Source organism: Nyctereutes procyonoides, unplaced genomic scaffold (genome assembly GCF_905146905.1).
Source record: "Nyctereutes procyonoides isolate TBG_1078 unplaced genomic scaffold, NYPRO_anot_genome, whole genome shotgun sequence".
NCBI lineage: Eukaryota > Metazoa > Chordata > Mammalia > Carnivora > Canidae > Nyctereutes > Nyctereutes procyonoides.
In genome coordinates this window covers 2512818-2529965 of record NW_026575121.1, presented here as the reverse complement: position 1 = coordinate 2529965, position 17148 = coordinate 2512818, and the positions used below count along the sequence as shown (strand labels likewise).

General features: G+C 35.1%; 1 protein-coding gene across 3 annotated transcripts in view; it reads left to right on the top strand.

The window, feature by feature from the left end:
- FNDC3A (fibronectin type III domain containing 3A) overlaps positions 1 to 17148 on the top strand; it is a 172576-nt gene that overhangs the window by 107391 nt on the left and 48037 nt on the right. For all 3 annotated transcript variants that reach the window (XM_055335945.1, XM_055335946.1, XM_055335947.1), the window contains 4 exons: positions 558 to 798; positions 4901 to 5170; positions 6541 to 6599; positions 14999 to 15156. In XM_055335945.1, the coding sequence (XP_055191920.1) occupies positions 558 to 798; positions 4901 to 5170; positions 6541 to 6599; positions 14999 to 15156 (728 nt within the window). The remainder of the gene's footprint in view (positions 1 to 557; positions 799 to 4900; positions 5171 to 6540; positions 6600 to 14998; positions 15157 to 17148) is intronic.

Sequence of the window (17148 nt, the reverse complement as noted above, 5' to 3'; positions counted from 1 at the left end):
TCCTGTTTATTTTTTCAAAGATCTTATTTATTTGAGAGAGCGCACGTAAGCTCACACACACACACACACACACACACACACACACAAACATGGGGAGAGGCAGAAGGACAGGGAAAAACAGACTCCCCACTGATCACGGAGCCCGATGAGATTTAAAGGCTCAATCCCAGGACTCTGAGATCGTGACCCAAGTGGAAGGCAGGTGCTTAACCCATTGAGCCACCCAGGCACACACCCCCCATTGTGTTTAAACCAAAAATTCCCTTGAGTATCTCATTTTTAATGCATCACTAAATGCACATAACACAAATAAGTAGCTAATATTGTGGCTCATTGTTTACATTTTGTTTAGCTAATCTCACTTTAAGATTTATATTGCACTGCATAACAAAAACTACTTCATGTTGTTCAATACTAATTCATATGTATCTAGTGTATTTAATAAAATCTTTTCATATTCTCTAAAGTTTCTTAATCGTATAAAAATTCCTACTCTAACCTATTTCAAAAGAATTGCTTATATCTTATAGAAGAAATGTTTAATGTTTGTTTTGTAGGTTATTGAAGACAATGGTGTTCGAAGAGTTGTTGTGGTTCCTCAGGCACCAGAGTTTCATCCTGGCAGTCACACTGTCATACACCGTTCCCCACATCCTCCCCCTCTACCTGGTTTCATTCCTGTCCCAACCATGATGCCTCCTCCACCACGCCATATGTACTCACCAGTGACTGGAGCTGGAGACATGTCAACACAGTATTTGCCACAGTATCAATCTTCTCAAGTATATGGAGATGTAGGTAAGACATCTAAAAATATTCCTGTCTTTATGGAGTTAACTCTCTTTACTTAGATATAATAAATGCTACATTATGTAAAAGAAATGACCAAACAGTAACAATATCACAATCATGTTCTTTTACCTAAGGACTGTGTTACATACTGTGCAGTGATATTTAGTGGGGGCATGTTCAAACAAGAGTTTTTCTTCTCTATCCTGTCAGCTAGACACTAAGGAAAACTTTCAGCCAGGAATAATCATACTGTTAAATCCTTAAGGTTGTGCTGTCACTTACCAAAGTTGCTCGGTTCTGTAAAGGATTGGGCGGTGGGGAGAGTCAGGGAAACAAAATATAATCTTGGCCCGTGGGAAGTTAATAAATTTGTTGGGAAGGATAGACAACCAACATACACACAGAAAATAGTAATCTTATTCTTTCCTATGCATTTAAATATCATCTGTATACTGACAGCTGTCAGATTTGTGTCTCCAGCCAAAACCTTGCCTCTGAGCTTCAGACTTCTATTTCTAACTGCCTTCTTGATAACTTAAAGTATTATGCATATCAGTTACATTGGTTCTAAAACATAAATCTCAATTATGTAGCCTGCTTTTCTTTGTCATCTTCATCTTGATATTGGTACCACTTTCCACTCAGTTTGCTCAAGTGAAAACCACATGATCGAATTTATTCTTTCTTCTTTAACCCCCACATCAACTGCTATCAGTTTTATTTTCAGAAGCTCCAAATTTTATCTACTTTTTTCCACTACTACTCAAATCTAGTCCGCTATCAGCTCTTGTCAGGATAACTGCAGGAGCAGCTGCCTTCCAGTTGGTGTTCTGCTGTCATTGTCTCATTATAGTTAGAATAAAATCCTGAACCTTCTCCTAGACCACGTGTTTGGGAACGGGTGAGTGTTTTAGAGTACAAAACTGCATTGTAGGATATTCAGGAGAAACCATGCCCTCTACCTACTAGATGCCAGTAGCATACAACTCCTCCCCACTCTCCCCTATCCTCACCCAGTTGTGACAATCAAAAATATCTCCAGACATTGCCAAATGACCCATAGGGACCAAAATGAGCCTGCTTGCCAGCCCCCTGGCCTGGACAAGGCCGTGTGCCCTGTGACCTTGGACTGCTTTTTTCCCACTTATCCCACCCCACCCCCTTCATTTTTTCAAAACCTCCAAGCTCCTTTTGCCCCAGTACACTGCATACATGTCTTCTCTACCAGGGATGCTCTTTTTTCCGTGGAAGGCTCCTTTTTTTTCCCCTTTAGATTTCCGCTTTCAGAGGGAGCCTCTGTGACTTTACCTTATCAATCTCTCACACTGAAACCTGTTTCTTTCACAGAACTTGACACAATTTGATTTTTTTAATTCACATTTCTTTCCCCCTGACAACTAAATCTGTTTTATTCATCACTTGCACTTAGCAATACCTATCATTAATGCTTAGTAAACTTAACAGAATAAATAAGTCTAAATACAGAATTTTAATTATACAGCACAGCCTCTAAGTGGTAAATACATTATATATCACATCCTGTATATATTTTTCAAACTTACTTCTCTTGCCCAAGTAATGCATATTGATTCTGTAGGACTGGGTAGGGTTTGGGTTTCTGCATCTCTAATAAACTCCCAAGTGAGGCTCCTACAGTAGTCCAGTCAAAACTTGAGTAGCAAGAGTTTATACTACAAATCAGTTTCATCCTCCTATTTACTTCACTGCTCATTTTTTATGACTTCTTAAAAAGGTGTTTGAGAAAATTACAAGAAAAAAACTAGATGTTATAATTACTGCTATTTCACATTGTTAAACACCCATTGTTATTCAGAGAGGATATTAAAATACATGGATATGTTTCACAGTGATGTGAAGGAAAGTGAAAAACACAAATCCACAAAGGGTACAAATCTAAAAAGCTAGCTATCCAGTGATGGAAGACAAGTCATGTTGTATTTGAGGTTATAAGCCAAAGTGTCTATCAGTAGATCCAAATAACTGACGGTAGTTTTATAACTAGTAGCAGCCTCCATGAAAAGGAAATTCTAGCTATTTCATAAAAATATATGCACAATATGAATATTTGATACAAATGTTCATACAATATGCTGTCTTTATGTCTAGCTTTTTTTTCACTTGGGCTGTTTCTTTAAGGCTTAGTTCAGAAGTGTAACATCAGTACTCCATTCCTTCTTATGGCTGTAAAATATTACATTATGTGAATATAATTTTGTTTATCCTTTTGTTCATTGATGGACTTTTGAGTTGTTTTCCACTTTTTATCCATTTTGAATAATGATGCTTTGATAGTTGTATACAAGTTTTTGTGTAGACATGTTTTCACTTCTGCTGGGATATACCTGAGAGAATAGCTGGCTTATATTGTAATTCTGTGTTTAACTTATTGAGAAGCTGCAAAACTGTTTTCCATAGTGACTGCACCATTTTACATTCCCACCAGCAATGTGTGAGGGGTCCTAATTTAATTTCTCCATATCTTTGCTTAAACTTATTACGGTCTTTTGAATCTAGCCATCCTGGTAAGTGTGAATTTGTGTTGCATTGTGGTTTTGACTTGTTTGTTTCTCGTTACTGATGTTGAATATCTTTTCATTTGCTTATTGGCTATTTTGCATATCTTCTTTGGAGAGTTGTCTGTTCAAATCCCACTCCCATTTTTTTAGTTGGGTTATTTGTCTTTTTATTGTTAAGTTGTAAGAGTTTTGATGTATTATGGATTCAAGGTATATGATATAGATGTTTTCTCTTACATTGTGTTCTCACTTTATCAGTGGTGTCCTTTAATGCAGAAAAGAAAAATTTTGGTAAAATCTGATTTTTCTTTGATAGTTTATCCTTTTGGTGTCCTAAGAAACTATTATCTAAACCAAAGTCAAATGTATTTGTACCTGTGTTTCCTTCTATGAGCCTTACTTCCTACATTTAAGTCTTTGATTCATTTTAAGTTTTGTATATGGTGTAAGGTAGGTGTCCAAACTCACTCTTTTACGGATAGATATCCAAATTCCTGTGTTTTTTATTCTAATGTTCTTGTACATATAATACTAATTTCAAGAATATTGTACTAATTTTCTTAAAACATTGATAAAACTTTATTGAGATTTTCGAGCCTTTTAAAAAATATTTTTCTCATTACAGATTTTAAATTTAAAATAAAAATAAACTCTGGAACAGGTAACAATATTTATGGAGTGTATTGATTTTATTATAGTGCTTTGTGATTTTTTTTAGAATAAATACTTTTTTCTAAATCACAGCCTTGGGATCCCTGGGTGGCACAGGGGTTTGGCGCCTGCCTTTGGCCCAGGGCGCGATCCTGGAGACACGGGATCGAATCCCACGTCGCGCTCCCGGTGCATGGAGCCTGCTTCTCCCTCTGCCTGTGCCTGTGCCTGTGCCTCTCTCTCTCTCTCTCTTTCTCTCTCTCTCTCTCTCTCTCTGTGACTATCATAAATAAATTTAAAAATTTAAATAAATAAATAAATAAATAAATCACAGCCTTGAGTTTGTGATAACCAGATGCAGTGTTTTGTACCTTGAATCTATTCTTAGTAAACAGTCCTACTTATTTCTTTGTATTAATGCCTATCACTTTATTTTTCACTGATGGTTTGGTTTTGTTTTTGTTTGTTTTTTTTAAGTCATAAGGGAATTTAGACAGGTGATGGCTTTCTGTTTACCTATTTCCTATGTTTGAAGTTGAAAGAGTTGCTAAAAGTGATGGCTACAAAAAAGTAAAGAAAAAGAATTGTACACACTTCAATTCAGGTCTTACCCCACCTATGTTTATCATAACATACCACCAAGCTACTTCTGTGGAGGGTTAATAGTTAATTAAGAAAAGATGAAGAAAAGAAATGTCTCTGGAAATTTATTTGATGTATATAATTATAATCAAAAAGCTTGATTCTGTCAGTTGCTGGAGAAACAAATATCTTTGTTCTGCAAAATTATTTTTTGAGATACTTTATAATAGTTCTTATACAAGATAATGATAAATTATTTTCCTCTTCCTTTTTTCATGTCATAAGTGTATTTGGAATAAATGACATTTTTAAATGTTTTTATTTTTATTTCTTCCTAGATGCTCACTCTACACATGGGAGGTCCAACTTTAGAGATGAAAGATCTAGTAAGACATATGAACGTTTGCAGAAAAAATTAAAGGATCGCCAAGGAACACAGAAAGATAAAATGAGCAGTCCACCATCATCACCCCAGAAATGCCCTTCTCCCATAAATGAACATAATGGGCTTATAAAAGGGCAGAATGCTAGTGGTGCAAACGTAGGGTCAGCAAAGAATAAGTCAGGGAAAGGGAAAGGTGGTGCACAAATTGATACAGAAATAGAAGGTAACTATTTAAAATAATATTTAAAAAACTATTCCTTTTGGTACTTTTCGTTGTTATTTAATCAACTAAAAGTATGTTTTTTCAGTTATTTCATCATGCTTCATTTAAAATGTAGATTAGCAACTCTTCCTAATGTGTATGAAGTTTTAGAATCTCAAATGTTTCTATGGTACTTTTTACAATTTGGGAAAGCCCAATTAGTAATTTCACAAAAATTGTAAATTTTACTAGCCAAGAGAAATTTCTCTTGGAAAGGAATACCCTAATAAAGTTCATCCAGATTCCTTTTCCTATCTTTCTGGGCTCTTTGACAAGGCCGTGCTCGTTTTTATCAAACTCTTTATTTCCTTCTACTTCTTTATGCATGAGTATTCTTCATTACTTTCTTCAGAAGTTCTTTTCTCTCAAAATCCCCTTATTTCCCTTGGACCTTTCCCCTAACCTATGATTCCACCATATGAACTCTGAGCACTACTTCCTTTTGTTATAATTTCCATTCCCCACCAATACATTTAATGCTTTAACAGCCTCATGGTTTGTACATTAATATTTATATTTAAAATATTCTCCCATATTTTTGAGACCTTCTGATCAATATTTTTCGGTATTGATGTTAACAAGAGTTAAGCTAAAGTTTCGGTATATCAGTTATGGATAGAAGTTATGGTCAAGTCAATTATATTTTTATCTTGGGAACCACAGTTAAGGCCTGTCAAGAAACAAACACTTGGACGCTGGGGTGGTTCATTCAGTCAAACATCTGACTCTTAGTTTCAGCTCAGGTCATGATTTCAGAGTCGTGAGATCAACCCCCATATAAGAACGAACTCTGTTAACTTGTTAACTGTTAAGAGGTGTGAGATTGGGGCACCTAGATGGCTCAGTCCGGTGGGCCTCTGTCTTCAGCTCGAGTCATAATCCTGGAGACCTGGGATCAGGCACCACATCAGGCTCCCTGCTCAGAGCCTGCTTCTCCCTCTCACTCTGCCTGCTTGTGCACATGCGCGCGCTCTCCCTCTCTCTTCTCTCTCTGTTAAATCATCTTAAAAAAAAAAAGGGTAAGATTGGGAAATGAGAATTCCAGAGAGTATTTTTTACAGCCATGAATAAAAATATACTTTCTATAAGAAAAATTTAATGACTGGTTCAGATATATAAAGCAGCATTATAATTAGGGATCACAGTTAAAATCGAAATAGAAACTGAAGCAGAAGAATCCTGAAGAGCCACAAACTGCTGAATATGCACTAAAGTAAAAACTAGGAAATAAAAATCTCAGATTACCAACATGGTTTTAGAAGACATATTGTGGAGGGAGAGGGATGATTGTATTTAAGTTCATTTTTAAATATTCTTTTATTTTCTTTAAGAAAAAGATGAAGAAACTAAAGCTTTCGAAGCACATCTTTCCAGCATTGTCAAACCAGTGGTAAGTATTGCATGTATTCTCTTGACATTTATATTAAGTATTATTTACATAGGATTTTGGTAATATTTTAATTCAGGCCTTGCTTCAAACTTGAGTATATTAGGGGCACCTGGCTGGCTCGGTCAGAAGAGCACGTGCTCTTGCTCCTGTAGTCTTGAGTTCAGGCCCCCACATTGGGTGTAGAGATTACTTAAATAAATTTTTAAAATTTTTTTTTAAAAACTGTAAATATGATATCAATAACGGGTCAATATAGATCTGACATAATGAGAAATATGTTGATCCGTGAAGCAGAGTATTCAATCAAGAATTCATTTTTTAAACTAGGATTTAGGGGCACCTGAGTGGCTCAGTCGGTTAAGTGCCTGCCTTTGGCTTAGGTCATGATCCCAGGGTCCTGGGATCCAGCCCAAGTCAGCTCCCTGCTCAGCAAGGAGCCTGCTTCTCCTTCCTGCTGTCCCTGCTTGTGCTCTCTTCTCTATCACATAAGTAAATAAAATCTTAAAAAAAAAAAAAACAAAAAACTGGGATTTAATATATGCTACATGACATTGGAAATCATTAGAAAAGACAAAGATGTAATATATAGTATGGATATGACTGATTATCAGTTTTTTAAAAATCTATTTGTATGATTTCCATAAGAAATACATTCAGTTAACTCCAGATGCAGAAAGAGTTAAAAACGGTAGAAGAGGTTTGTTTATATTCCCCAATCTTTAGAAGTATGGATGTAATAGAAAAAATAAGAAAATCAGCAAAAGGGTGTGGCAGCCAAAGTGGTACATAAAATTTCTTGCTTATTTTCTATATAGCCTGTATGTATAAAGGCTATCATCTTAATTAGGAAAAACATTTGCATCAGATTTGACAAAAGATTAACTTTAAGTGCTCATACAAATTGAACTTTTTATTTTATTATTTTTTTAAGATTTTTTTTTTTTTTTGAGAGAGAGAGAGTACATAAGCAGGGGGAGGGGCGGAGGGAGAAGGAGGTTTCCCACTGAGCAGGAAGCTCAGTGCTGGGCTCTCTCCCAGGACTCTGAAATCATGACCTTTACATGTCTGAGCCACCCAGGTGCCCCTAAATTGAACTTTTTAAACCCATTAAGACCCCAAAGTGTTTTTACTGGTAATTAAAAGAAATATAAATTAAACTTCTCTGAAACCATGAGGTCCCATTTCTTAGTAAAAAGTTACACAAAAATGGTTTTTGTAGCACTAATATTAACAACGATTTTTAAAATGCATAAATTGAGATATTTTTATTGAACAGAACTATATAGCCATTTAAAAATACGATTTTAAAGGCTAAAAACATGCAAAGATGCTTTTGTAGGGAAAAGTACTAGTGATCAAACTATTTGGACACCATGATTACAGTCTTGTAAAGGAAGGACTTTAGGGGCAGCCTGGGTGGCTCAGCGGTTTAGCGCCACCTTCAGCCCAGGGCGTGATCCTGGAGACCTGGGATTGAGTCCCATGTCGGGTTCCCAGGATGGAGCCTCCTGTCTCTGCCCGCTCCCCCCCCCCATGAATAAATAAATAAAATCTTTTTTTTTTTTTTTAATGAAGGACTTTAGAAAAAGAAGGAAACTAGAAGGAAAAACCAAAATGTCACAATTGTACAGATTAGTAATTTTCTTTTTCTGCTTTTTGTAAAAGCTATATCTTCACTCCATTTTAAAAGTAAGCTAATAGATCTGCCAGTGATTAAGATTGAATTTTTATTGTATTATATGTGAAATCTTTTATGGTAAAATATGAATATAGTAAGTAGAAATAAATTCCTTTTTCCCACTCTTCTGATTTAGCCACACCTAACAGTTTGGGTTTCTGATTTCACTTCATTTTTATGTGTTCATCCACCAAAATATATTCTTTTCTATTGTCTTTTTATGAAAAAAGGATCATGCTGTACCCTGTTGTTCTATGGCACATTTTTTTCACTGTGCTATGCCTTAACAATCTGTGTTATTACATTATTCTTTTAAGAACTAGATTTTCAGTCAGTCAAAATATTGGCATGATAACCAATCACAAATACTTATTGAGACTTTACTATCAATAATAAAAGGAAATGTAAAAAGAGCCTTTACAGAAATAAAGGTAATGTGATGCATTACTGAGGCGGGGGAATTAAATATAGCAATCAGGAAAACTTTCTCTGAGCTGAAGAGTTAGAAAGGTTACAAGAGTTAGAAGGGATGGGAGAGGGAAAGCAGGAATAATATGGGCAAGTTTACCAGATGGAAAGAACCATCCTCATTGGAGTGTAGTGAAATGGAGGAAAGAGAAGTATAAGTAGTGGTGGAAGTAGACTACAGGGCTTTCTCAGCCAGGATAAGGCCATTTATTAAACATTGATAAAAATATTTCTTGATTTACAAAACAAAAACTTCTATCCCTTCTCTGTAAAAAAAAAAAAAAATCCATGGCAATATAACTTTGTGCTAAGCTACCAAAAAAATATTTAATTTTATTTTTGTAGGGAAACAGATTAGAAAAATTGTTGTTACTCTCTTCACCCCCTCTCCACAAAAGCTTACCTTTTAATTTTACCAAACCATTTTAGGATGTTTGAGTAAGCCACTTATCTAATAAACTATAGTCCTACTTTTTCTGACAACTCTAAATAATAGATTTGGATGCTCTGGTTTTCTTTCATTCTAATTTAGGTTCTCTGAAAAAATTGAGCTTATACATGTAAATTAAGGTAAACATACACAGTTTTCATAATAATAGCTAACACGAGTTTACTAGAGTCAAATTCTGTTTAAAGTACTTTGAAAACAAAAGAAAAAAAAGTACTTTGAAAACATATGCTTTATATAATTCCTAGAACGACCTTCTTTGTATTCTTTTTCCTAGTTTACAAATAAGGAAACTGAAGTGAGAGGAAGTTTAATAAGAAATTCATTCAATATGTATATCCATATGTATATCGCTAAATTAATTAAAAAGGAATTTGCATGTCTTAATAGAATCAGTATATGAATGAAATAATAGCTAATAGTAGCAGCATTTACTTGGTACCGTATATAATAAAAGTATAATTTTTCAGGCCATAAATCTTGAAACAGTTCTTTTAAAGAAGTTCTTGCCCAATATTATGAGGAAGATGTAATTTTGTAAAATAAGTCCTGTATCTTAAAAGAAAGAAAGTAATGCTGATGTTTTGGTTTGGTTTTGTTTTTGTTTCTTTTTACAGCTTAGGTAACGATAGCTGTTTTACTAAATTACTTGTGAGCTGCGAAGTATAGGTCGGGGGTGTGTGTGTGTGTGTGTGTGTGTGTGTGTGTGTGTGTGTAGCTGTTTTTGCATACTCTGGTTCATTTAGAGTGCCAGACTAAATGTATTCACTTACTCCATAAATATTTGACCACTAATAAAATGCTACATGCTGTGCTAAAAGCTGGAGATGGAATGAAAAGCAAAGGACAGGCATGGCCCTTGCCCTCAGAACTTAGGTTAGTAGATTAAATCATGCAATACATATAAAATTATATCTGTGGAGTACCAGAACAGAGATAATAGTTCTGTAAGAACTATAATAGAGGGACTAGGCCTTGACAGGGGTGTCAAAAGAAGTATCACTAAGGAAAGATGATTGAACTGAAATTTAAAGAAAAAAGTACCCACCACTGTGAACTGTGGGTGGGGGTGGGAGTTAGTGTGGGGACAGTATTGCAGAATAACCAATATTTGAAATACAATACCATTTTACTTTATTTTATGGAAAAAGAAATAGATTCAGAAAGGTTGGGTGACTTGTCCAGTCAGGAAAGAATTCTTGAGTCGTCTTGGTGCAAAAAAGGTAGTTTTATTAAAGCACAGGGACAGGACCCCTTGGCAGAAAGAGCTACACTGGGATTCTGAAGAGTGACTGATTATATACTCTCAAGTTGGGAGAGGGTTAGGGATAGTGTGAGTCCCTAAGGAATTAGACATTGTTCAGATTGCACTCATTCTCCTTGGCCTCCCTGCATTATTTGACACCGTTGATCACTTACTATCTCAAAACCATTACCGTTGTCTTTCAAGACATGACTCTCTTCCTCTCTCCTCACTCCTCTTACTGGTCCTTTATGTTTTTCTTTTCCCCCTAAACTGTGATTCTCATGGGAGTGAAATTACTAGAGAGCTTTTCAGAATACGTATTCATACATGTAACTTGGACAACCAGCTTATAAGCATAAGCTTGGGAAAAGAAATTACTCATTCTTGTAAAAATTATCCATTTCTTTTCCACCAAATTATATTCCATCCCAAGTCCTTTAAATTTTTATTTAAAATCCACTTCTCATGAAGTTTTCCACACCAACTCAGTGTAATTACTCCTTTTTTGTGCCTTAACATTTATGTGCAAGTCATAAAATACCTTTTTAATAGACTGAGTTAGGACCAATACTTTTATCTGTAAAAGCAAATTATCTAGAAAAGTTGAACTTAGTGTGTCTTAATTTTTTTAACTATTTTTTCTAAATTCAGCATACTATCCTGGAAGTCCATTTAGTTAAATGTTTATAGATTAGTTAAAAATTTAGTTAATATTCTACCATTGTTAATTTCTTAGTTTTGACAAAAATACATTATTATGTAAGATGTTAACAATAGAGAAAGCTGGGCAACAAGTATACAAGCACTCTGTATACTTGTCATCCCAACTTTTCTGTAATTTTAGATTTATTCCAAAATAAATACCTTTTTAAAAATACTATATTTGATTAGTTATGGTAAATAGATCATCTCACTCAGCCACTCCCTTTTATAAGTGTGACCTGGGACCCTAAATGTTTGAAAGTTCAGTATCACCAATCAAATTAGTGACAGGTCTTTTGCCTTCCTACTTACGGTCATCTCTACCACCTATAACTCTTCATGATGTAGTCAGTCCCCACGAAGCCTGATAAAAGTAAGCTTCAAAAAGTGGATGCCAGTTAATGCTATTGACTGACCTGCCTTCAGAGTATTTTTCACTTAACTACTCTCACAGTTTAACACAGGATCATCTCATAAAATCAAGACATTCTGAAGATGATACATATATGTACGTTAACACTGTTTAAGAGAAAAAAAAGGGATCCCTGGGTGGCGCAGCAGTTTGGCGCCTGCCTTTGGCCCAGGGCGCGATCCTGGAGACCCGGGATCGAATCCCACGTCGGGCTCCCGGTGCATGGAGCCTGCTTCTCCCTCTGCCTGTGTCTCTGCCTCTCTCTCTCTCTCTCTGTGTGTGACTATCATGAATAAATAAATAAAATCTTAAAAAAAAAAAAAAGAAAAAAAAAACTTGCACAGTTACAAATTAATAGCAGATGGACTTGGGTTAAAACAAGGAACCATCTTTAAGCCCATTATAGTACTAAGACTTTTTTAAGGTAGTATGACAGTAGGTAGAATATATTTCTGTGGTTCGACAGAAGCAGAATATATACACTAATAGCCTTCTAAATTTATTCAGGCTTTGAGAAGTTTGAAAATGGGAAAATGTTAGGCTTGTGTAGAAACCGTTTATTCTGCCAAATTCAAAATAGGGGTGGTCTTCATCCTAGTGGTTAGTGGTTTTATGTTAGATTTAGAAACACTACTATAGGGGCACCTGGGTGGCTCAGTCGGTTAAGCGGCTGCCTTTGGCTCAGATCATGATCCCAAGGTCCTGAGATGGAACCCCATGTCAGGCTCCCTGGTTGGTGGGGAGCCTGCTTCTCCCTCTGCCTCCACTGCTCCACTGGCTTGTGCAAGATAGGACAGTCATTAAATATAGATAATTTTAAAGCAAGCCTTTACATTAGAGTCTGGCTGTGATCTGATAACCTTTGTTACCAATCTTTAGTTTAATCTCTAGACTTTTTTTCCCTCTTTATTACACTTTTATTGTAAAAGAGTACATACAATAAATTATTCCAGTAATCCAAAATGTACAAAACCTTTTGTTTTTTTCTTACAATTCTCCCTGCATCCCACCACATATATGTACAGAATCCCCAGAGGTAAGGATTAGTACATTTGTATGGTATATTTTCAGGTATTTTTGTGCGTTTTTAAATTTTTTTAAAACACCTGAGATCATAGCATATATACTACCTTGTAGCTTTCCTTTTTTGCCCTGTTACATAGCATCAGTATATTAAGGACATGTTTTAGATGTCAGCACATACATAACTACCTCATTGTTTTTTGAACACCTGCATAGTAGCATGTTAAAAGACTGTACCAGTTATTTCCAATTTCCTGCCATTAGTAATGGTGCTGCAATAAATATTCTTAACTATATGTATTTACGCACTTTTTTGTAACTTCGTAGGATGTTTTCCTGAAAAAAGTTCCTAGGAATTGAATTATTGAACTACAAAGTAAGCACATAGTACATTTTTATGAACGTTCCCAAGTAGCTCTACACAGGGATCATACCCATATATATTCTTAAATACATTTAAGAGAGTGCCCCTATCTCCAAACCCTTAATACAATGGATATTACTAGCTTTTAATCTTCCCAATGTGTTAGTTGAAAGTTGATACCTTGTTTTAGTTCACATTTATTTAATAATGAATGCAATTACACAAAAATAAACTCAAAATGGATAAAAGATCTAAATTTGAGACCTGAAAACATAAAACTCCTAGAAGAAAACATGGGCAGCAGTTTCTTTGACATAGGCTGTAGAACATTTTTCTACATATGTCTCCATAGGCAAGGGAAATAAAAGCAAAATTAAACTATTAGGACTACATCAATATGAGATATCATTTTACATCTGTCAGAATGGCTAAAATCAAAGAGACAGGAAATAACAAGCATTGACAAGGGTGTGGAGAAAAGGGAACCTCTGTACACTTGGATGGGAATGCAAATTGGTGCAGCCACTGTGCCAAACTGTATGGAGGTTTCTCAAAAAATCAAAAACAGAACTACCATATGATCCATTAATTCCATTACTGGGTATTTATTGAAAGAAAACTAAATCACTAATTCAAAAAGATACATGCACTCCTTTGTTATATATAGCATTATTTATAATAGCTAAGATATGGAAACAGCCCAAGTATCCATCCACAGATGAATGAATAAAGATGTGGTACATATACCATATACACAACAGAATATTAACCAGAGGAAAAAAGAATGTATGTCACCATTTGCAACAACATGAATAGACCTAGAGGGTATAATGCTAAGTGAAATAAGTCAGAGAAAGAGAGATATCATGATCTCATTCATATGTAGAGTTTAAGAAACAAAACCAGTGAGCAAAGAAGAAAACCAAAAATCCGACTCTTAAATACAGAGAACAAACTGGTGGTTGCCAGAGGTGAAATTAGTGTGGGGATGGTGGAATAGATAAAGGGGATTAAGAATACACCTACGGGGGCAGCTGGGTGACTCTTGACTTGAGCATGGAGCCTGCTTAAGATTCTCTCCCTCTCCTTCTGCCGCTCTCCCTTCCCCTTTTCCCCCTCTCTTCCTCTCCTCTTCTTCCTTCCCTCTCCTCTAAAAACAAAATAAAACAAAAAGAATACACTTATCATGGTGAGCACTGAGAAGTATATAGAATTTTTGAATCATGGTGTTGTACACCTGAAAGTAATGTAATACTGTATGTTAATTATACTTCAACCCATTTCTCCAAACCTTTACCTTAACACAATGAAGATAATACTAGCTTTTTAATCTTCCAATCTGTTAGATGAAAAGTGGTACTTTGGGCAACCCAGGTGGCTCAGCGGTTTAGTGGTTTAGTGCCGCTGTTGGCTCAGGGCGTGATCCTGGAGACCCAGGATCCAGTCCCACGTCGGGCTCCCTGCGTGGAGCCTGCTTCTCCCTCTGCCTGTGTCTCTGCCCCTCTCTCTCTCTCTCTCTCTCTCTCTGTGTGTGTGTGTGTGTGTGTCTCTCATGAATAAATAAAAAAAAATTCCCAACTTAAAAAAAAAAAAGTGGTACTTTTAGTTTACATTTATTTAATTATAAATGCATTTACACATCATTTCTTACATTTTCCTTTTATGTTTATATTTCTTTGGTCAGTCCATGTCCTTTGCTCATTTTTCTCTTTTTTATCTTCTTATTATAAGACACTTTCTAAATTGAGGAAATGAACCTTTTTAAATAAAAGTGGACTTTTTTTTTCCATTCTTTTTACCCTGTATATGGTGTTGACACTAATAGTTGTGAATGGCCTATAATGGCTTTTAGATTTAAAGACCTTTAGTATTGAACTCATCTGCCCTTTCACAACAAATTACATCTCATTTACAAATGGACCGGTTTCTATTTGTGAGCCATCTTATATAGGTAGATAACGTATATTTTATGTAATCTTGAAACCTCTTTGGATTTTCACTGTTCATTACGCACCTTACATTTGTTTCAAAGAGCTTTTAAATACTGTGTTTTTGCAGGCCTCAGATATCCAGTCAAGGACAGTAGTGCTTACCTGGTCACCTCCTTCCAGCTTCATTAATGGCGAAACAGATGAGACTACTGTACCAGAGCTCTATAGTTACGAAATTCTGGTCTCAAGTACTGGAAAAGATGGGAAATATAAAAGTGTTTATGTGTAAGTATTTGTTTTTCCCTCCCCCCATTTTGTAAGTCAGTGGATTATCATAAAGAGTTTAATGCAAATTTTGTTGTTTTTCCCTCTAAATGCTTTTATTTTGAATCTATATAAATTGACAGGTGATATTGATTTCAATGTATGTAGTACAAATGCCAGCTGGTACATATCTGTCTACACTCCTTTGGAGTAATTGCTTTCATTGGCCACATTCAACTTTAGTATTTTTCAGTAGGCTTCCTGTAGATGTTTCACTCTTCATGTATTCCGGAGAAAAGACTTGTCATATATAGAAGCCCAGAACAGAAATAGAGAACTGTTCGATTGTGAACTCATGAAATGTGGTAATGCTCCTCTAAGGAGTTGGATTTAATTCTTTAATGTCAAGCTATTGCCCTATTGTAAAATGAATTTAGTACCAACATTACTCATTTGTATGTTGGTATGTTAATAATCATATTTTTAAGAATCTATCATAGTTCTCTTTCCTTGGTTCAAGTGTCATTATACACCAAAAACCTTATAAAGAGTTAGTGGCTAAAACTGTGACATTTATGACTGACAGTTGTAAAATAAATAATTTTTGTCCTTATTAACATAGAAGTTGCTTATTCTAATGAAAAAGTAAAGTTGATTATTAATAATTTAAACATTGGGAAGATTGTAAAGAAAGTGGTTAGTCATTTGAATGATCATAATTTACATAGAACACTGGACACATCAGCCTTCTTGGTATCTTTAAAAAAAAAAAAGCTAATATAAGGAAGAAAGGAAAGTGAAACTACTGCAGTATCTGTTATCTAGTGACATAAGGTTAAAAATATATAGAAAAATATCCTGTCTCCTCTCTATTGAGATTTCCTTGTGTTTATTCTATTCATATTTTCTTAAAAGAGACAAAGCTACCTGGGAGATAAATAGGAGATAAAGGACCATCAACATAAAGTTTCTGTTTGTGTTAATGACTAGTAAGATATGGCTGCTTGCTAAGTAGAAGCATTTATCTCCATTTGCAGCCCTATCAGGGAGCACAAGAGGAACATTAGTCATCTTCTTTACACCAATTAAGGTCTTTCTCTGAGGATGCTACTTGCAACTGCCCAATTCATTAAAATGTACTTTCCTCAGTGGGATGTATTTTCCTTATCATATTTCCTGGTTTTGATTTGAGAAATGGGGTGGGAGGAAGGGAGGTCCATAAAGTGAGAGGAGAGAAACTTGGCTGAAGAAAATTTGGCAGAGAATAGTGATTTTTTTAAAAAAGAAATAGAAAATAGGCTGGGTTTTTTGGCCACATATATTAGTAATAGTTGTGTCAAATGACTATTTTAAGAAAATGTATTCTGTTACATTTGAAAATGTGAAAATGTAACAGTGGCCATGAGTGAAATGCTTTACTTCAGATTATTCACTTTTTTTAATGATCTGCTCATTCAACTGTAGTATTTTAAATAAGATTCCATGTTATACTCTAATAAAAGGCAGAAATAGCACATTCCTTGTAAAAAAAAAATAGGTGATTTTGCTTTTGACAGTACATAGGGTTTATTCGTTTTAATTGTGCAAAATGAATTTTTAAATAATTGAAACTATTTTTTTTCTTTAATAAGCTAAATGTCTTCCCTGTCTACGCTAAAAAAAAAAAAAGAAGAAGAAGTCTGGCTTATGCCATTGATTTGCTTAGGATACCTTTTGTTTTTTGTTTTTATCTTACTTATTTAGTGAGTCATCACTTATATACAACACCCAGTGCTGATCATAATAAGTGCCCTCTTTAATACCTGTCACCCATTCAGCCCATACCTCCATCTACCCCCATTAACCCTCATTTTGTTCTCTGTCCTTAAGAGTCTCTTATGGTTTGCTTCCCTCTCTTTTTTTTTTCCTTCCCATGTGTTCATTTGTTTTGTTTCTTAAATTCTACATATGAGCGAAATCATATGGTATTTGTCTTTCTCTGACTTATTTCACTTAGCATAATATACTCTAGCT